Source organism: Lissotriton vulgaris, chromosome 5 (genome assembly GCF_964263255.1).
Source record: "Lissotriton vulgaris chromosome 5, aLisVul1.2, whole genome shotgun sequence".
NCBI classification, from domain to species: Eukaryota; Metazoa; Chordata; class Amphibia; order Caudata; family Salamandridae; genus Lissotriton; species Lissotriton vulgaris.
In genome coordinates, this window is record NC_141693.1 from 665472232 (window position 1) to 665494316 (window position 22085).

Below are 22085 nucleotides of genomic sequence, written 5' to 3' on the forward strand. Positions count from 1 at the left end.
GGATGACCTGGTAGAAGAAGTAGATGAAGTAGACTGAGTTCGTCGACGTCTACGGTGAGCACTGTGCCTCCGCTCTCGCGATCTTTTTGAGCGCTCCTGCCGTCTAGCAGAGCGAGACCTGATCCGATCTTCTGACCGAGGTCTTCTTCTGGGAGATCGGGATCTTCTGGGAGATCTGGTTGGTGTTCTCACAGGTGATTTGCGCCTGGGAGAGCTTCGCTTGTCCATCTCCTCCACCAGACTCTGAAGAGGAGACCTGTGTTGTGGGCTGGCATATTCCTGCATGCGCTTGGCGGCCCCAGAATCTCTCCAATGGTCCAAAGACCTATACCATCTAGGTGATAGTCTGATTTTGTCAGCTTAGGGATCTGGCCAACGCTCAGGAGATTTACGTACAGCACTTCTGGACTTTGAAGATGCAGTCGAGGAGCCAGAGGACCGTGAAGTGGAATGACGGGAAGCTGACTCCGTTACCATGACCCCATCTGAACACCTCGACGTCGAGCGTTCTTCCCTCGCCGTCGAACGCCTTCGGGGAGTCGGCGGGTCAAACAATCTCGACTTTGATCTATGTGAGGATCCATGGTCTCTCGACGTCGAGCAGCGATGACCAGCCGTCGACGGAGCCCTCTCCCTCGAACGACGATGTCCACTCGTTGACGGAGGTTTCTCTCTCGACGTCGAACGACGATGTCCAGTCGCCGACGGAGCACTCTGTCTCGACGTCGAACAGTGATGACCAGCCGTCAACGGAGCCCTCTGTCTCGACGTCGAACGTTTGTGCGACGATGGCGGAGGGGTATTGGACACCCTCGACGCCGAGAGTCAACGAAACGCCGACGGAGACTGCTTTCTCGACGCAGATAAACTTTTTCCTTTCGACGTCGGAGGGGTCTTGGTCCTCGACGCCGAATGTCGTACCTTAGACGACAGCGGAGGGGTCACACTTCTCGACGTCGGACGTTGCCTGGATGACGACGGCGGAGTGACCTCCCTCGACGCCGGTCGTCGCCTGGTTGATGACGGCGGAGGGGTTATGGATCTCGACGCCGACCGTCGTCCGGTTGACGGCGGCAGAGTCGCCTTCCTCGACGCCGATCGACGCCCGGTTGACGCCGGCGGAGGGGATTTGGACGACGGAACTGGATCCTTCGACGTCGTCGACGTACCTGGTCTTCTCTTCGACGTCGAGCCCGCCGTCGACGGTAGTTTAGAAGAAAGATGATCCACCGGTAGTTCTTTTCTCAGCGCCGAGCCCGATGCTGAAGTTGAAGGGTGTGAAGACTTCTTTTTTGAAGATGTATGAACCTTCTTGGAGCCCTTCTTCACCGGTGATCTTCCTCTAGATGCCCTGTGAGCCAGGCCATAAATGCGAATCCTCTCCCTGTCTTTGAGAGTTCTTCCTGACAGGTGCTCACAATGAGGACAGGTGCCTGGATCATGATCTTCAGGCAGACACAGGATACAGACGTCGTGGTTGTCTGATTTTGCCTTCTTGTTGCCACAAGAAGGACATTTGTCAAAGAGTGAAGGCATTCTCAGAAGAAAATGTTCACTAAACTGACTGAAAAAGGCAGTATCTTATTTGACTAGATGTTAACTGTCAAAGTAAGAACAAAAGTTGTTAAAAGTAAAGTATTTTTCTGTCAAAAACCAGAAAAATAGTGGAGCTGTGTAACCAGGGTCCTTCTCTGAAGGAGCCGGAAAGAATAACTGACCTAACTGTCACCCCTGGGACATGATGGGATACGGGGGGTCATGGGTGCCTTAAAGGCACGGTGTGAGTTTATTGCTATTCAGCTACAGGTTAGCTTTTCAGTCTTTTTAGACTGTGTGTTTGCAATGCAGCCTGGGAGCTTCCTATGCTTCCAGTGAGATGAGAATTTCTACTGCTATCTGAGCATTAAAACAGTTTCTAAACAATCTTTGGTGTTGTTTCTCAGGTTTCTAATGCTTATTATACATGTATGGTGGAAATTCTTCACAGCATATTTCAGCTCTGATGTTATTTGGCTGCTATTGCATGTTTTTATATATATATGATTTATATATATATATATATATATATATATGTGTATATATATGTGGGCACATATAATATAGTGTTTCCGGGGTCCCGCACATGGGCGGGAATATTCTAATGCTTATGACTATTGATGAGGATCCCCTGGAAGAGAATCAGCATCTCCCTCATTGGCGGAAGTCCGTTGACCAATGGTCACCTGATACCAACTTTGCTGCAGCCCTGCCACGACTACAGCTCCCAGGATTCCGTATTCCCAGGTAAATGTTGGTTGGGGGAGAAAAGTTTTCTGGAAGGTGCGGGGTGTTGTAATGCCGAGTTTTGGTTAAAACAAAGTTCTTCCTTCGGTCCCTTTTATCGCTCTAACCTCTGAGCACAGGTGTCCACAGGATTGTGAAACAGGATGGGTTAAACCTGCCTCCTCGTCCAAGTGACGATCTGCGTCGAGTAGCGATTCCTAGCTGGGCATGCATTCAGGGGTGGGTCTGGAGAATATCAATAACTTGATATGCAGAGACGCTGCAAGCAGCGGGGTACCAGTAGAACTCCAGCCACTTAATGGAGCGAGGCCTTCACACGCGCTTCTGGCTAGCGCGTACACATGAAACACATCCAAGTTCTGTATATATATATATATATATATATATATATATATAGGTCAAGGTGTATTGAAGATTGAGTGGGCGTAGGACTGTCTGAATGGATGATTTAGTAGGTGTGAGAATGACTGTATAAGTGAGTGATTAAACTGAATTCATAGGTTAGTGACTAAAATGTGTCAATATCTGTATCAGTTTGTCTGCTGTTGTGTAAGCGGTTGCATGGGTTGGTGAGTAGCTACGAGTGTTTAAATGGGTTACTGACTGCTTGTCTGAGTATCTGTATGGGATTCTGGGTGTCTGTGTGGTTGGGTGGGGGTGTGTGACACTGCATAGATGTGTGAATGGGTGATTCACTGGGTGTATGGGTTCAAGAGTGCGTCTGTGAGGGGCTGTATGGGTGGGTGAATGTGTGTGTGTGGGTGTGTTGGTGAGTGAATGGATGTCTCAGTGGTTCATGAATGAATAACTACATATTTGAAAGGCAGTATATGTGAGTGTTGGAGCATATAAATGACTATATGTGAGTGAGTGATTGTATGAGTGGCTATATAGATGAGTGTGTGCTTGTATCAGTGATTGTAAAAGAGAGTAAGTATGTGTTAGTATATGTATGAATAAGTGAGGTGGTGTGTGTATAACTGTATGGGTGAGTAAATGGGAATGTGAATGATTCTTTGCATGATTGACTAGATGTGTGAGTAATTCTATGGATGAATGGCGATGTGTGAGTGTATAGGTCTATGAGTGCAAATGATGGTGCGGTATTGATAAGGGACTCTATGTATGAATGAATGACTATGCTTGAATGAGTGGACGTGTGTGTGTAGACCTAGGAATCAGTGAGTGGGTATGTATTAACTGGTATTGGTGTGCCTATGGTTTCGAAAATGTAATCTGTATTTTAGAGTGGGTGTATCAAAGGTTATATTAGGGGGTGAGGAGGTGCATCAGATTATCACGTGGATGATGTCATTAGTGATGTCATTTGAGATGTCTTCAGTGATGTCACTGACCATGTCATGAATGATGCAATATGAATATGTCCTTTTTCAAGACAGGGGAACCCGAACAACCCAAAGGCATCTGGGAATAAAGCAACTTAAACAAAAAAACAATGCCTATGGTAAACTTTTTTTTATATTTAGTTGTCGAAAAGACACCATTAATTGCCCTTTCTTAACCTAAAGTCATGGTCATAAAGAAAAAATCTGAATTAGATCAAAGACTCTTGTTATCCTATATGCATTAGAGTTACATAAAACACTCGTAGGAGAAATATTAAAGCTATATGTTATTTAGCTTGTTTATTCTTTTCTTTTTAGTACCACTTATTTTTACCAAACATATATACAAACTACATAAACTTAAGTTGTAATATGAATATGTGACATAGTCAGCAGTGCATTGCGGGGCGCGAGTTATAGTTAGCTAAACTAACTATAATTTCACTGGTTTTGTACGAGTGAAATGCCCTACTAACTACAACGTCCCTGAAACCTACGTTTTTTTTCAGTGAATATCTATGGTTTTTTAAATGATAATTTCTAACTATAACGTCCCTGAAACCTATAGTTTTTTCAGTGAATTTCTAAGGTTTTTAAATTATAATTATATAAAAGATACTGATGTGGAGGTTATTTTCCCAAAGAGACCACAAAAAGGAGAGTCTTTCCCTCAATTTTAGTCCTTTATTCAATTTTCTTTTTAAAATTGCTGAAAACCAGATAGCTAACGCGTTTTGTTAGTTACCGGACTTCTTCAGGGCTGAATAGATCCTGTCGTAATCAGTTTCACGTTTAACTCATACCGTTTTAAAAAGAAAATTGAATAAAGGACTGAAATTGAAGGAAAGACTGTCCTCTTTGTGGTCTCTTTGGGAAAATAACCTCCACATCAGTATCTTTACTTGAGAATGTTAATATGATATATTTGCTCTTTACCTGAAATAAGGAATGAAACTTTGAAGGGTGCAGTCCAAATTCTAGGTGTATTATGGCAAGGGAGTAGAGTTTTTTTACTTTCCCTGTTAGGTTCGTATAGGGATTATGTTCCTGATTCTAGCACCTTCCACTTTGACTTAGTGATGGTACTCTAATAGTGGTGCAGGGTTTGCCTTAATCCCTAAAATTGTTGCAGTTACACTTCGCTAACCTATATGCCACCCCAAACGAGCCAGATACAGATCTTTTAAATGCTACTGAGGGGCCCTTGACATTAGCACAAACTGCGCCCTTACAGTTAAGTATTTAAGACATGACACTTGCTATACCTGCTATTAAATCATCAAAGGCGCCCGGATTCGAAAAGATACCAGGGGACTTACTAAAACATGCCCCAGAAGTGTTGGTGCCATACACAAATGTATTATATAATGCATTAGCCAGAGGACAGCTCATTTCAGAATCCTGAAAGGGCGCAGAGATAATTCCCATTTATAAAAAGGGCAGCAGAGATGATCCTGTAAACTACAGGCCTATAAGCCTGATAGACATTATGCAAAAAGTATATGCCAAGCAAGTTCGGTCAAAGTTAAATGACTGGATAACGGAAAAAGATGTACTTTCATCTTGCCAGGCTGGTTTTAGAAGGAAAACAAGCAAAATTTATCAGGTTTTTAGACGTGTAATTCTAGCCTGGAAGTACACAAAGTTAAAAGTTAATAGTTGGTCATTTATATGTAGCTTTTAATTGATTTAAAAGCAGCATTTGATTTGATTCCAAGGGATATGTTATGGAAAAACTTACACCAATAGGGGGTACCAGAGGAGATTCTTAACCAAATCATAAGGTTACACGAGGGCAACTTTGCCAAGGTATGCTGGGCAAAGGAGGGGAGCTCACAGATGTGTTTCCAGTTAGGAGGGTGTGCACCAGGGCTGTGTCCTGTTACCCACCTTATTTCTTTTATATGTAAATGATTTGGTTCAGTATTTGTAAAAACCTTCCCATGATTCTCCCAAGCTTGGAGGGACCCACATCTGCGCCTTAACATTCACGGATGACACAATTCTGCTGACTCAAACTCCAAGGGTTTACAAAACATACTTGATAGTCTTAACAACTACTGTTAATCTACAGGTTTAGAAAAAAACACCATTAAAACTAAATATATGACTATGAGACCACATAAATGTTTTAAAACCAAAATAACTTTGAATGGTGCGACCTTGGAGTGTGTTCCCACCTTTGTATACCTGGGGGTTACCCTCAATTCTGAACTCTCATTGAATCCGCAAATTAAAGAAATCAAAGGCCATTCTAATGCAAAATTCTGTTCGTATCATAAATAAACAATATTCAACTGTGTCAAAAGCTATCACACCCGCCTTGGAAGTATATAAACTCAGAGCTCAAACCGCTGCCCTTTATGGCTCAGAGCTATGGGGCGATTAATCCCTTTACCCATTAATTGTTGGGGAGAAAAAAAAATCCTGAGAATGTTTACAGCTCTTCCCAACACACCCCAGTGATCCTTCTAACCTATGATATGGGCATAAAACAACTGGATCACCTAGCTATCTGGCAAACATTGTCATATTGGGTTAGAATTTGGACAACAGTGGAATTAGAGACCTATAGACAAATCCTGAGTGAGCTATTGGAACTGGCTGCCCATGTCACTTTCCCTGGTTGGCCCACATTCGAAAATGGCTCCTTGATCGAGGTCTGAGTAGATCCTGGACAAACACGTGGCTGCTGACGCCCGAATCAAAGTGTGAGATCAAGCACCTTATTTGAAATTTTACATGGCACAACGTCACTATATATAGTACACCAGGAAGGCTTACTACACAATTTTTATTGTTCAAAACGACTCCTTGCTTTGAGCCATTTTTGGATGAAATCGAACCTCATCTAGCAAAGACATTATATCAGAAATTTAGATATAAAATACTCCAGATAAATGCCTTTACATCCAAATGGGCCACACCACAATCTAAGGATGGGGATCCGAAGTGCAATCTATGTCAACTGGGAGTAAAGGAGGATATTGCACACGTTTAATTTTTTTGGCCAGTGTATGTAATGGCTACAAGAAAATGGATAAAACAGCTAGGTAGAAATTTGAATGTTAGGAAATACAATGACATGTTGCGAATACTAAAAACAGATAACTCACAACTCATTGTATTTTACTTCAGCAAATTTTTATTGGCCATTAGATATATAAAAAATGTAAATGATAGATTTAGGTCTGATTTTTGTACTATTTTATCTTAATATATATATTATGAGTGGTTTGACTTAATTCAATTCTAGCAGAGTAGTTTTACTAAGTATGTATTATACTGACATGAATTAATTATTTTAGCATAATTTTTAACAAATGCGTATTCTCTGCAAGGGTCAATTGAGTGCGCACTTGCACTTTATATGTATTTCCCTACAAATATTATAAACAAACAAGTAATTTTTAGAACTAAGATAAATTGAAAAGCTCCATCTGTATAATTATACTGCATTTTACACACTGACGAGCATAGATCTTAATGTACATATTTTAAGAAATGCTTTGATGATTCCTTGAAGCGAATAAAGATTTTTGAATGAATGAATGAATAAAGGAGACACCAATTCTGAAAAGAAAAATCTAAAATATCATTAAGAATATACCAAGACTATAGAACATACAGATCTTGTTGGGGAAGGAATAGCATTATATAGTACAAATTGTGCCACAAGGATTGGAATCGCTAGGACATCTAAATGGGTAATGGCAAGGTAATGTACAGGGAGCATGATGCATATCAATCCGCATCATGCCTTTCATAGCTTCAGAAATATCAAGAGTTTGCACACCAGATACCCAGACTCAAAGATACTTGCCAAATAAGGATGGAAATACTTTAATTAATTTGATCCTCTTGTCATTACTTGTCCAATTGTTACCAAATAGTCTCTACACAACAGTACTACCTACTCCAATTTTGGACTCGCTCTGAGAGCAAAGTGTGAGATGTGAAGAAATTAAATAAAAACAATCGTTCAACATGCTAGTTTAACAACTCATTTAAAAACATGTACTGCTTTTAATTTTTCCTAAACCTCGAGCAGTATGACAGAAAAAAAGGCAATTAGGATCAGTAACCACTACAGCATGCCACAAAATATCCAGGTATATTAGCAGGCCCAAAATGTTTTGATAGAAGAACCAGCCAGTATATTTCTGTTGAGTTACAATTTGCTCAAATTAGATAGGTTGAAGGAGACCAAAATGAAAATTCATAAGCAGATACTGGGACACTGACATGAACTTGCTTGGAATCTGTCCTCGCTCCAGCTTCTGAGCATTTTCATCTAGCTGCCAAGCCATCCAGGCTCCAAAGTTCCCTTGTGGTAGTGTATCATCCACATATAAAATATCGTCCTTCTTAAAGCTGAGATCTGGCTCCACCTCTGCCTGACGATCGTAAAGTGCTCTGAAAAAGAAAAATGTAACTTACATACATTATAATGTTCAAGACATTGAGTAAAGAGATTCCTTATCCTACAGTACACCCATAAGCACAAATGCGAAACATTTCCATGGAGAGGACCTCAACATTCACTGCTTTAGTCTATAAATATATGAACACAAGCCTATTTAAAAACAAATTGTTTCATATTTTATGTGTATGTAAGGATTTCAACAACAGTAAACAGTCTTTTATGGACACTAATCCAGATTCTGGCTAGATCCAAGCAGAATAGTACCAATTCAAAACTGAACTTCTCGTTTCATTCTGTGGAAACTTAGTCCTGAAATATTTTAAAAGCATAAAACATAACAATAAAACTATTGTTAAATTAATAAACTCAATCTCTGGAGCACTTCATTCTTCATCAGTAGCCTAGTTTTTTTATTTTAAAGTTAAATGTTTGGGCTTTCTACATACAGATTTTTATTTAATAGGACATTATCATAGTATATTTTAAAATTACCTCTCATCTGATGGATAGTCATGTATATCGTATAGTTTCTTACCTGTCGGTATAGTTTTGCAGCTTGAAGATTTTCTGGATTCACTATGCTGTGCATTATTCCACCGTCTATTTGTTGGGTCCGGAATTGTAGTCTTTTTTCTCTCTTTTTTTTCGTGGCCCAGGTGGGCGTCGACATACCACCATTTGGTGTCCTTTGTGACGTCGATGTGCTTCCTCCGGAAGCTCCCACCTTTGGTCGCCATCTTCGGATTCTTTTTTCTCGTCTTTTGTTATTCTTGTTTTTCCTCTTATTTTTAAAGTCTTGTTCATCTTTAATCCCTTTCCTCCTGTCTCATCTTTCTGGCGGATGAGGGTGGGTTCGCTAATGAATCCAGAAAGTCTTCAAGCGGCAAAACTACACCAACAGGTAAGAAACTAGACGTTTTGCAGTGTGAATCTCTCTGGATTCACTATGCTGTGCATAGACTTTGTAGTGGTTTGTCCTTATTGTGACGGCTGGTGGAAGATGAGCACTGGTTACTGAATATGTGCTATAAGACCTTCTGTCCCACTTGTGCTTCTTCGTTCATTTGGATATCCACACAGTAGTGCTTAGGGAACGTGTGCACTGAAGACCATGTTGCTGCTTGGCAAATGTCTTGAATTGGTGTGTTGGCCAGAAATGCAATCGTTGCTCCTCTCTTCCTTGTTGAGTGAGCATGAGCTGCTCCTTGAAACAGTTGCCCAGCTTGTTTGTGGCATAGTTGTATGGTTTTTGCAATCCATCGTGCAATGGTATTTTTGGTAACTGGTCGTCCCAAAAAACTGCTTGCAAAGGAAACAAAGAGTTGCTTTGTCTTTCTGCACTCCTTTGTCCTTTCTATATAGTGCATCACAGCCCTCCTGGCGCCCAGTGTGTGCAACGCTCTCTCTGTGTTTGTGGTTGGTTTTTGGAAAAAACTAGGGGGCCGATTATGATGGCGGACGGACCTAAGTCAGTCCGCCACCATAGAGTAAGAGGGACCGTGCGCAGGGGCTGTGGTGGTCCCTCCGCGCAGATTAGGATGTGACCACCAGGGTGGCGGTCACATCCTCAATCTTTAACATTGCGGCGGTTGCAGCTTCAAGCTGCACCTGCCGCAATGTTAAAAATGCATGCACGGCATTTGCGTGCACAAAGCAGCAGGCGGTGCCTGCCACTTTGTCCACGCAAATGCTGGGGGGTAAGCCACAATCGCCGCTAAGTGTACCCTTAGGGATGTGTAGCTGGGTTTACTTTGCAGTAGGTGTGTTAAATATTTTAGTACTGTTGACTCCCTTGTGATTTTCTTTTGCAGTTTCTCTCTAATGCACCATTCTGAAAATCTTTTCCACTTTGCTAAGTAGCATTTCCTTGCGGTAGGCCTTCTTGCCTCCCTGAGCACTGCCAATGTGCTCTCCGGTAGTTTGAAGTGTGCAAACTCTAGGTCTTCAGGAACCATGCCGCCAGGCTGAGGCTCTCTGGCTCTGGGTGTAGCACTCTCCAGTTCTGCATTGTTAACAGGTCCCTTCGTTTTGGGAATCTGTCTGCTGGGGCCTGCGCCATCTCCACTACTTGTGAGAACCATGACTGTCTGTCCCACTGAGGTGCTATTATATCAATGACATGCTGCTGATGCTGCATTTGCTGAGTACCCTGTGTATCAGTGGTATCAGGGGAAATGCGCATGCAAATGTCTTTGAACAACTTATCCATAGCGCATTCCCGTGTGACCGATGGTCTGGTTGTCTGGATGCAAAGTGTTGGCATTTTGCATTTTGGTGTGTTGCAAATAGGTCTATATGCGGTGAACCCCACTTCCGAGATACTTTCTGTAATTCCTGTTGGTTGATCCCCTATTCGTGGGATGCTAACGTCTGCCTGCTGAGTCTGTCTGCTTCCACGTTGTCTTTCCCGGGAGATGTATCGCTAGTAGGTCTATCCTCAGTGGAATGGCCCATGTCCATATCGCCTGTGCTAGCCTCAATAGTGCTACTGACGGTGTTCCTCCTTGTTTGTTGATGTAGAACATGGTTGTGGTGTTGTCTGTCTGGATCAACATCCTGTTTCCGTACAGCTCTTTCTGAAATGCTTTTAAGGCTTAGAACACTGTTTTTAGTTCCAGGTAATTGATGTGCTTGACCGCATCCTGTTGGGACCATAGCCCCCTCACCTGGAGCCTGTTCATGTACGTGCCCCACACTAGGGAGGCGTCCGTAGTGATGGTCACTGTTGGAGTTGGTTGTGTGAATGGTTTCCCCTGTGATATGTTTTGTTCCTTCCACCACACTATTTCCTGATGCACTGCGTGTGTGACAACCACTAGATCTTCCCAGTTGCCTGTGACCATTGCTGCTGTATCCATTCCTGGAATGGCCTCATGTCTAGCCGAATATTTTGCACTAGGTGAATGCATGACGCCATCATTCCATCCAGCTTGCTCACCGTCCTCATTGTCAGAACTTGACCCTTGCGGTAAGGATGTGTTTCCTTCAGTATCGCCAATGTTCTCTTCCTGCTGGGGAACACTTTGGCCTGTATGGTGTCGATCTCCGCCTCTAAGAATATCTTGATTTGTTCTGGTTCTGTTGACTATCTCTCCCAATGGATCGGGAAACCCAGTCTTGTCAGTGTTAGTATGACCTGCTGAATGTGTAGTTTGCATTGGCTGTACGAACTTGCCTTTACGAGCCAGTCGTCGAGATAGGGGTATACGTGTATTCCTTGCCTTCGTAGGTGTGCGGCGACAGCTGCTAGGCATTTTGTAAACACCCTTGGTGCGGATTTCAGGACGAATGCCAGTACTGTGAACTGGTAGTGGCTTTGGTTGTTCACAAACCTTAGCAGGCGCTTGTGTTTGTGGGTGATGGGAATGTGTAAGTTTGCGTCCTTTAAATCTATAGTAGCCATGAAGTCCCCTTGCTGTATTTGTGGTATTACCTCTCGTAGGTAAGTCATCTTGAATGCTTGAGTACTTATGAATTTGTTCAGGAACCTTAGATCTAGGATAGGTCTTAGTGTTTCGTTCACCTTTGGCACCAGGAAGTAAGTTGAGTAAACTACTTGGTTCTTTTGGTTTTGCGGTACCACCTCTATTACCTCCTTGCTGAACAGTTCTTGCTCCTCTAGCTGCAAAAGAGCTCCTTTGCTGAGTGAGCCTTGCATCTTGGTTTTCTGTTCGGAGGTTATCTTTCTAACTCTATACAGTATCCGTATTGTATGATGTTTAGTATCCATTTGTCCGATGTGACCTTTCTCCAATCTGGGATGAAGTGTCTTATTCTTTGCCCCCTACCGATGTTGAGTGTTCGAGGTTCTGTTTGTGATTGAATGCTCGTCTGCAGTTTTTCTTTATTTCTTTCCGCCCACCCCGTGGTGTTGCAAGGGGGGGGGCCTGTTCTATGGGGGAGTCACTTGGTTGAGGGCTGCTGGCCCCCTCTTTGTGTTTGTCCTCGTCCATTTCCGTACCCTCGAAAGGACTGTCCCCGGAGCTGGTACTGCCAATTCTGCTGCTGTTGTCCCTGCTGCTGCTGGCCTTGGTTGTTCCCTTGGTAGCCTTGCTGGAAAGTTTGGTGTGATGTGGTAGGCACGTTGCCTCCTCTACCACCCTGCCTTCTCGTGGCTTCTCATTCCTCTGAACTGCAACGCTCCCATGGACCTTACTATTTCGTTGTCCTTCTTGAGCTGCGTCAACTTGTCGTCAACTGGCGTGCAGAACAGTTGTTCTCCATTAAAAGGTGTATTTAGGATGTTGCTTTGCACCTCTTGCTTGAATGCCGAAATTCTGAGCAATGCAGGTCTTCTCTTGGTGACTCCTATCATCATTACCCTGCTCGAAGTTTCTGCAGCATCTAATGCCGATTTTAGGCATGTGTTCGCAATGTTCTTTTGTCCTTCTACTAGGTGAGCTGCTCTTTGTTGGTACTGGTCTGGTAGATGCATTAGGACCTGCCCCACTTCATCCCAGTGTTGGTATGCGTGCCTGTTGATCAGAGCGTTGGAGTTTGCGATGTGGCAATGTATTGCCACATTTCTCTCCACCTTTCTCCCTGTGAGATCCATCCTCCTACTCTCTTTGTCCGGAGGTGGTCCGGCATTAGTAGGTACATTGGCCCTCTTCCTAGCTGTAGCTGCAATTATGGAGTCGGCTGGCAATGACCCTTGAATGTATGCAGGGTCCTTTGAAGAATGTTTGTACTTCTTCTCAGTTTGAGGGATCACAGCTTTGCACACTGCTGGCTCCTTAAAGGCCTCTCTTCCTTGAAACCAGCACACTAGGGAGCATTCGCAGGAATTGGCTCCTGGTTTTTTGAGGCAGTAGAGTCTCCAGGAGGAAACATGCCTTGGGCGTCTCCTCCATTTTTACTCCATAAGTCTGTGCAGCCTTCTGTATGACAAAACACACAAGATGGACGGAATGTTGCTCAATGGCAAAACATTCAACCCCAGTCACAGATCTGGGTTTAATCCATCGTTAATTTGCTCACCAAGCCACCCCAGTTCAGACGCACAAGTTACTACTAGTGTAACGATATATCTGTAAGAGACATTAGTTAGTGAGAGATTCCTTACCTTAGAATATCCCCAGGCGTCAGACTGGATCCGGAAACTTTTGCATAGCAGTACCCTTGCGCGTCGGTAGGCATCGTCTGCGGCTCCGCGTCCGTCGTCGGCGCCGTGATGACGTCGCCGGAGTACTTAGACGCCGCCTCCGCATGCTGACGTCAGTTCTTAGACACAGCTTTTCCACACCAGAAGCGCAGAGCCATGCCAAAAACCAACACTGGTGCCATGAAACTAGGGCCCTGAAAGGGGATGACCTTAACCCTAGATATCGGTTCGCAGAACGGGGAGGATGGGTGGGTCGGTAAGGAATCTATCACTAACTAATGTCTCTTACAGATATATCGTTACACAAGTAGTAGCTTGTGCATCTGAAAGAGACACGTTAGTGATAGATTACTTACCTTAGAATAGATACCCCAGGAATACCATCCCCGTGGTGGTGGGTCTGCGAACCAATAATCAAACCACAAAGTCCTGGAGGACGGAACGGCCAAAGTAGCAGTCCCTCCGGACTAGACTGTCCAGGCAATAATGTCTTGCAAACGTGTGCAGCGAGGCCCACGTAGCCGCCTGGCAAATGTCCTGCAAGGGCACACCTCGGCCCAAGGCAGTTGTAGTGGCTGTGGCTCGAGTGGAATGAGCCCTCAGCCCAACAGGGGGTTCCTTCATAGCCAAGGAGTAACACGCCTGGATGCACAAGATAATCCACCGGGAGATGGTCCGCTTGTGCACCGCTTTCCCTGTCTTAGCGCCCGCGTAACCAACAAAGAGTTGATCATCCACCCGCAACTGTTGTGTGCGATTCAGATAAAATGAGAGCACACGTTTTGGGTCCAGACGGTGGAGCCTCTCCTCTTCCCTCGAGGGGTACGGAGGCGGAAAGAAGGTGGGCAACGTGATGGATTGCCCAATGTGGAAGGCCGTGACTACCTTGGGTAGGAAGGAGGGTCTTGTCCGTAACACAACATTGCCGGATGGACTGAAAGGAAAGGAGGCTTACAAGATAGAGCCTGGAGCTCACTCACTCTCCTGGAAGAGGTGATGGCTACCAGGAAGGCAGTCTTCAAAGAAAGAAGGCGAAGAGGACAGTTGTGAAGTGGCTCAAAGGGAGCGCACATCAGAAACGTAAGAACCAGGTTCAAGTCCAACTGAGGCATCACGAAGGGAACAGGAGGGAACGTATGAGTGATGCCCTTCAGGAATCGATTAACAATAGGGGACTTGGGGGGAGGAGCTACGCAACGATTCAAGATGGCCGCGTAAGCTCCCGGTTCCGCCGACCTCCACCGGCGGCCGATATATCCTACTATTCATCCTATACCACCACCGGGCGCCTGGGTGTGTGAAGTCTGCCTGACACCATTGGTGCAAACCAGTTCTTTCTAACTGCTTGGGTGACGGAGTTCTGTCGTGTTTTCTTCTGGGCCTATTTCAGGGCTGCCGCCGGGACCTCGATTTCCTGTCTACCCGGATTGCAATCGATATACAGTGGCTGTGAGTCCGGGGTCTGGTCCGGTCCTGCGACTTTGGATTTTGAGACTCTGCATCGCAATCCAGTCTTTCCTAGGCGACGAAGACATATTATCGTGACGGACGACGATCATCCTGAGCCGCGGTCCGGGGACGTGCCCGGAGACCTTGCTGGGGGGACGAGGTCGGAGGGCTGTCCCCCGCGGCTGGAGAAGGCGTAGTGTTTGCCGGTGATGAGAGCGCCCGCAGTTTCCGTCTGCTTTGTGTGTGCCTAGAGCCTTGGTAGCGAACACGGGGCTCGAGTCCTGCTTCGTCCCTGTGGCCCGGGGGATGGAGCGGACGGGCGACGCTCCATTGTTGAGGTCCATCATGGCCGCCATAGGGGCGCTCCACACCCAGTTTACCGTCACGTATGACCGGCTCGCGAAAAAGCTGGAAAATATTCGCCTAGGACCGGACGACGACCCTGGGACAAGCGACCAACATCCCTTGATACGGGTGGAGGATTTGACCCATCGCTCTGAGGTTCCCGACCGGCGCCCTGCCCTGGCTCATTTGGATTCTTTTGGCCCGATTTACTTTGCACCCGTCGCTATCAATGGTCCTTCCTATGTGCTCTCCGCCCGGCGGACCCTCGCTGCCAATTATCCTGCTCGCAGTAGAAAGCCCTTCCGAAACTATTGGAGAAGTCGGTCCTTCCTCTCCATCTTGTCCTGCTGGTCCTGTGGACTCCGCCATTTTGTGACTGGTCCTTGTTTGGATTTCACTGCCCTGCACCTCCGCAGACATTTTGTCTGTCTCCTGCCTATTGTGCTTCGGAGGACGTGGGGCTCTACGCGGAGTCGCACTGGCGAAGGCTGACTTCATCTGGTATCCGGCTTTGACACGTCACCATTGCTTTGACTGGGCTGCTGTATTTTTCTCTCGAAATTGTTGTCTCTTGGGCGACATGTGTTTTAATGCGGATTTGATCTTGCCTGGGCTCTTTCCGGGAGGAGGTTAGACTTGGTTGATGTCCTCCCCAGCTGGACGCTTGCTTTTTGCTTTTAAAGGTTGGTTGATATGCTTTGGGGAGGTCGCCAATGGTGGGGAGTAAGGGAGTCCGGGAGTGTGTTTGTCGCTCTCCTCCTCCACTTTATATTTTTCCCTTCTGTGGGGCAGTTCCTGGGCGACAGGCACGCTGTTAGTGGGGTTGGCCGTAGCCATTACAGGTGTGCAGGGTGGTGGGTGTGGGGGGATTTGTTGTTTTAGTTTATTTTGTTCTATGGTCCCTTTCTCTTTTTCTTCTGTCTGTTCTTGGGAGGGTACTCTGTCTCTCCAGTAGGGTTGGCGGTCTCTCTTACTTCTTCTCCTTTTTCTATCAGGCGTTTCCACTTGCCTATGCGCCTTTCTGTCATTAGAGGGTGGGTGTATGGGATGGTGCTCTGTTAAACTAATCGCTGCTGTATAGCCTGTAGCTCTGTTGCTGCCTCGGTGACCGTATTGTTTGCATAACTGTGTGAGTGTTCACCTGATATCGATTGCTTTGCGGGGTCCGTCCCCCCTCATCTCCTGTTTCTTAAACTGGATGGTGTGACGCCTTTGAGATAGCCGCCTGTACTTCTTCATCATAATTGAAAAAATGAAAACCTAATGTATCCTCTTGCCCTGGGGTGCCCATGACCACGTGTGGTAGTCGCACACCTTCTCCTTACTTAATTGTTGTTCGACTCCTGGTTTCTTGCTTCATTTGCGGCCGGCCCCTGTGGTTGTGGGCCTGCGCATGTAATGACTTACATTTCTCAATAAAGGTTTTCAAAAAAAAAAAAACAATAGGGGACTTGAACAAAGAAGGTTGGTCAGGCAGCCTCAGAAAGGCTGAAAGAGCTGAAAGATAGCTCTTGACAGTGCCCAGAGCAGAGCCCTGCTGGGCAAGAGAGAGAAGAAAGAGGAGAACCTCTGAAAGCGGGGCATTGAGGGGATCCACAGCCTTTGCTGTGCACCATGCCACAAATCTGTTCCACCTGCAGGCGTATACCGACTTTGTGGAGGGACGCCTGGCTGCCAGAATGATGTTACAGACTTCAGGAGGCAAGTCAAATGGCCTCAACTGTCGCCGCTTAATCTCACAGCATGGAGGTGGAGACTGGTCAGGTTCGGGTGGAGGACCGTCCCCTGCTGCTGCGACAGAAGGTCCTCCTGAAGAGGCAGACGAACCGGGGGATCGACTGACATACTGAGTAGCTCGGGATACCAGTACCTTCGTGCCCAGTCCAGAGCCACAAGGATGACTTGTGCCCGGTCGCGCTTGATCTTCTTCAGCACTTCGGGCAGAAGTGGTATAGGCGGAAAGGCGTACAACAGACCGCAGCTCCACTCGCGACGAAAAGCGTCTCCGAGCGAGTGCCGCCTTGGAAATTCCAACGCGCAGAACTGATGACATTGCGCGTTCTCTTCGGTGGCGAATAGATCTAACCAAGGCTCTCCCCACTGCTGAAAGAGGCCTTGCGCCACGTCCGAGTTCAGACGCCATTCGTGATCCATCGAGCACCGTCGGCTGAGTTCGTCCGCCCTGGCGTTCAGAGAACCTGCCAGGGGTTGAACCATCAGAGTCACGCCCTGATGTTCCAGCCATTGCCAGAGGCGCAGAGCCTCCTGGCAGAGGGTCCACGACCCCACCCCGCCCAGTTTGTTGCAGTACCACATGGCGGTGGTGTTGTCCGTGAACACTTGCACTACACTCCCTCGGACAGACGGGAGGAATGCCTTCAGTGCTAGACGAATCGCCCGCAGCTCCAACAGGTTGATATGGAGCCGGGACTCCGCCGGAGACCAGAGGCCTCTGATCTCTGCCTCTCCCATGTGGCCTCCCCAGCCCTGGAGGGACGCGTCCGTCACAACTACGTGCTCGGTTGGGGAAGGGAGAGGGATCTGCCGTTGAGCCAATCGCGGTCCGTGAGCCACCACTGCAGCCGTCTCGCAGTGCCCTCCGAGATCAGTACATGGTCGGACAGGTTGTCCTGATGCTGGGCCCACTGAAACGTCAGGTCCCACTGCAGAGCCCGCATCCGCCACCGTGCGTGATGCACCAGAAGGATGCAGGAGGCCATCAGCCCCAGATGCCGCAGCGTCAACCTGACCGAAACCCGGGATATAGGCCGGAAGACCGGAATCAGAGCCTGTATATCCCGAACCCGCTGTTCGGGCGGGTAAACCCAAAACTGCGCTGAGTCGAGAACCGCTCCGATGAAAAGGAGCTTCTGAGAGGGGCACAGGTGTGACTTCGGCACATTGATGGAAAATCCCTGCTTGTGCAGGAGATCCGCCATAGTCTGGAAGTGGCTGACGACTGTCTGGGGCGAGCCCGCCTTCAACAACCAGTCGTCTAGGTAGGGGAAGACTGAGACCCCTAACCTGCGCAGATGAGCTGCGACCACCGCCATCACCTTCGTGAACACCTGTGGGGCGCTGGTAAGGCCAAAGGGGAGCACGGTAAACTGAAAGTGCTCGTGGCCTACCGTGAACCGCAGGTAACGCCGGTGGGCCGGCAGGACGGGGATGTGGAAATACGTGTCCTGCAAGTCCAACGCTACAATCCAGTCTCCTGGGTCTAGGGCAGCTAAGACCTGAGCCAGAGTCAGCATTTTGAACTTCTCCTTCCGGAGGAAGCCGTTGACGTTCCTCAGATCCAAGATAGGGCGTCGGCCCCCTTTGCCCTTCTTGGGTACCAGAAAGTAGTGGGAGTAGCAACCACGACCTACTTCTGGCCCAGGAATGCGCTCGATGGCCCCCTTGGCCAAGAGGGCCAAAACTTCCTCCTGCAGGAGCCGCAAGTGATCCCCCGATACGCGGTGGTGTTGCGTTGGCATGGCTTGAGGAGTCGTTTCGAAGGGGAGGGAGTAGCCCCTCCGGACGATCTGCAGCACCCACCTGTCCGAAGTGACAGTGCGCCAGTGAGAGTGGTGATGGCGAACCCTGCCTCCCACTGGCGTCACATGGGCCAAAAAGCACGGACTAGGAGGGTTTAGAGGTGGATGCCGCGGGGGCAGGTGTGGACTGACTTGGCCTGCTTCCCCGACCACCTCCGCGGCGGTTTCCACGTCCGCCGCCGCGCTGGACGACAGTCTGCGGCGAGTGGCTGGCGGCACGTGTGGGGGAGCCCCTTCCTTGGCCACGAAAGGAGCGAAAGGAACCCGTTTGCTGGCGCGGGGCCGAGAGGCCCAAGGACTTGGCCGTAGCCCTGGAGTCCTTAAAGCGCTCAAGCGCATGGTCCGCTTTGTCGCCAAAGAGGCGACGGCCATCGAACGGCATGTCCATCAGAGTGTTCTGGACATCTGCCGAAAAATTGGCGGATCTCAGCCAGGCGTGGCGTCTCACCGCCACTGTCGTATCCATCGCTCTGCCTACCGAGTCGGTAGTATCCAGCCCACACCTGATTGAATACTTGGCTGCTTCTCGGCCCTCCACAAGGGCTTGGCCGAGTTTGGCCCGTACCTCCAACGGGCACTCTGGCAGCACGTCCGCCACCATCTCCCACAGAGAGTGGGTGTAGCGGCCCAAGAGGCATGCGGTGTTGGAAGACAGCAGTCCCAAACTAAGGGAGGAGAATATCTTCTTTCCAAAATTCTCGTACCTCTTGGATTCCCTGTCCAGCGGGGCCGTCGGGTATGCGGTCTGGGAATTAGAGGCCTGGATGACCAGACTCTCGGGGGTGGGGTGGGAGGACAGGAAACATGGGTCACCCGGAGCCGGGAGGTGGTGTCTGGTCACGTTCCTATCAACGGGCGAACCCGTAGCGGGCCTGGACTAAGTGCCCAAAAGAACGTCCGTCAAGGCCTCATTAAACGGCAGCAGAGGCTCCATTGAGCATGACTGCGGTTTAAAGACCTCTGTGAGGAGGTTAGTCCTCACGGCCGCGACGGGGAGCTCAAGGCCCAAGGCCTTGGCAGCCCTCGTCAACACCACACCATAGGTAGCTCCCTCCTCCGAAGCCACGGTAGGAGGAGAGACAAATCCAGTGTCTGGAGAGGTGTCCAGGCCACTGGCCTCCCCAAGGTCTCCTGCCCAGTCCATATTAGACTGACACTCCTTGGTCAGAGGGTTCTCAGACCCCTCCCAATCCTCCTCATCACCCATCTCCTGAGATTCAGGGTTGTAATTGTAGGAGGTCGGTTCATAGAAGTAAAAATCTCCAAACGGCGCCGGGTGCGGCGCCGACCCGACGTCGGAACCGAAGCAAAGGAGGTATCGGTGACAGCGCCGGAGGTGACACCACACGGACCGACGCCGGGGGGGTCGTAAGGTCCACTGGTGACGATCCAGAGCCCGAGGAAGGCCCAGCGGTGCCGGGCCCGAAGGCGTCGGCGGCGCCGGTGCCGCTGTTCCCTGCGGCGCCGGGCCCGAGGGCCCCGGGCCCGAAGTCGCCGGTGGCGTCGGGGCCGAAGCACCCAACGACGTCGGGGTCGAAGCCCCCGACCCACTAGGGCCCCCAGACGGGTCCGCCGGGCCCGGAGGGGCCGCAGAGCCCGTCGGAGGAGAAAGGGACCTCATGGCCATGAGGAAACGCTCAATCTCCTCCGGCGTCGTGTTCAGCCCAGGGACCGGAGGGTATGGGGCCGGACGCGGCACCCGCGATTCCCGAGGAGTCGCGTGGGCGGTGTCACCCGAACCCCCGGCCGCATCGCGCGAGCGTCGGGGGGAGTCAGAAGAGCGATGATGCCTCTTTGACTTCTTGTCTTTCTTACCTGACGACTTGGACACGGAGGAGTGGTGCCGACTCCCGGAGCTGTGACGGCTCCGTCCCCGCGACCTGTCCCTCGACCTCCCGTGGGACCGGGACCTCACGCGGCGTGGGGCCGACTGCCGGAGTTCGAGCCGGCTGCGGGACCGCTCCCGCCTGGCTTTCCTCGAAAGGGCCCGACAGTCGGGGCAGGCCTTGTCGTCGTGGTCGACGCCCAAACACGTCAGGCACTGGCGGTGAGGATCCGTGACCGACATGGTGCGGTCGCAATAGTCACAATGCTTGAAGCCGGGCATCCCTACGGCACCGTCGATTCGAAAAGGATCAAAAAGATCACCAAAAACTTAGTAGAAAATTTACTGGGGTAACTGCTCTTTCCAGATCTGCGCTGGCTGGCGCGGAAAAAAGAAGAACTGACGTCAGCATGCGAAGATGGCGTCTAAGTACTCCGACGACATCATCACGGCGCCCACGACGGACGCGGAGCCGCAGACATCGCCTACCGACGCGCAAGGGTACTGCTACGCAAAAGTTTCCGGATCCAGTCTGACGCCTGGGGATATTCTAAGGTAAGGAATCTATCACTAACGTGTCTCTTTCAGATATGGCCATATGCAAATCAGGCTTACCCTGTGCCTCATGGGAATAGTCCAGACCGAACTGCCAAGCCACGTCTTCCCTGGACCGGAATCAAGCATCCTAGGACCGGTTTCTGGCTATCAGCCGTCTTCAGCCAGGATAGCTTGACTCCAGTGGCGTAGTGAGTACGGGACACACGTCTGGGCATACCCTTCTCACATAGGGTGAACAGCAAAACACACAAGATGATGGACGGAATAATGCACAATGGCAAAACATTCACCCCCAGTCACAGATCTGGGTTTAATCCATCGTTATTTTGCTCACCAAGCCACCCCAGTTCAGATGTTGTATAGCGTTTTAGGACCCTAGTGTAGTTTACCCGATTCATGCCCTTATATAGGTATAAAATACCGTATCTTAATATAGGCATAGAAATCAGAACCATATTAAGACATAGCTCAAGGAGTCCTAATACGGCTTGGCTACTTCCACTAGTTCCAAAAATCTACAACGATTTCTTGGAAAAACCCGCCTTCAGCAGTCAGGGACTTCCCCCTGCATGAATATTAATTTATCCAAGAAATCATGGAGTTTTCAGAGAATCAAGTCTCTAATGACGTTATTATGTCCAATCTTTAGTCAAACTCAGCACCATCAAGGCATAAATATGCTCACACTTGTCGAAACAAACACACAGTGGTTTGGAGCAGTTCGACTATATACTTGCCCGATGCGCCCTGCGGCTGCAAGTGCCAAAGGAAGCCGACCCTCCAGCTGACGCACTTAGAGACGCTGTACCTTCTCCAGCTGAGAAATCCAGCTCCAGTGTTTTCAGGCTACTCTTGCGGGGTGCTGGGAGCCCTGAGAGAGAGATACAAGACCTTCTACATTCTAAAACAAAGGTACGGAGCCGATAAGACCTTAAGAGAATTCTTGGAATAGATTCTTGGCAAAAGAACACTGAACTTAAGCTACACCTCACTTACTTCTTCCCTTGTACTAGACCTAGGGTTAGGTACACCGGGGTAGGCGTATTTTAGAAGCACCAGTTCAGTACTTTTAGTCATTATTTGTCACTGTATGTATGTTATGTATTTAAGGTATTCTATGGCTTAGAAACCATATCATGCTATTACAATATTATTTTGTAATACTCTTTTTACTCTACGCACTTTACTTCATGCTAAGTATTGAGATTGT

The 22085-nt window shown here is 48.3% G+C and overlaps 1 protein-coding gene across 8 annotated transcripts in view; it reads right to left on the minus strand.

The window, feature by feature from the left end:
• Positions 1-22085, minus strand: part of DLG5 (discs large MAGUK scaffold protein 5) — a 1254082-nt gene that overhangs the window by 337722 nt on the left and 894275 nt on the right. For all 8 annotated transcript variants that reach the window (XM_086922111.1, XM_086922103.1, XM_086922109.1 and 5 more), the window contains one exon: positions 7875-8045. In XM_086922111.1, coding sequence (XP_086778237.1) covers positions 7875-8045 — 171 coding nt within the window. The remainder of the gene's footprint in view (positions 1-7874; positions 8046-22085) is intronic.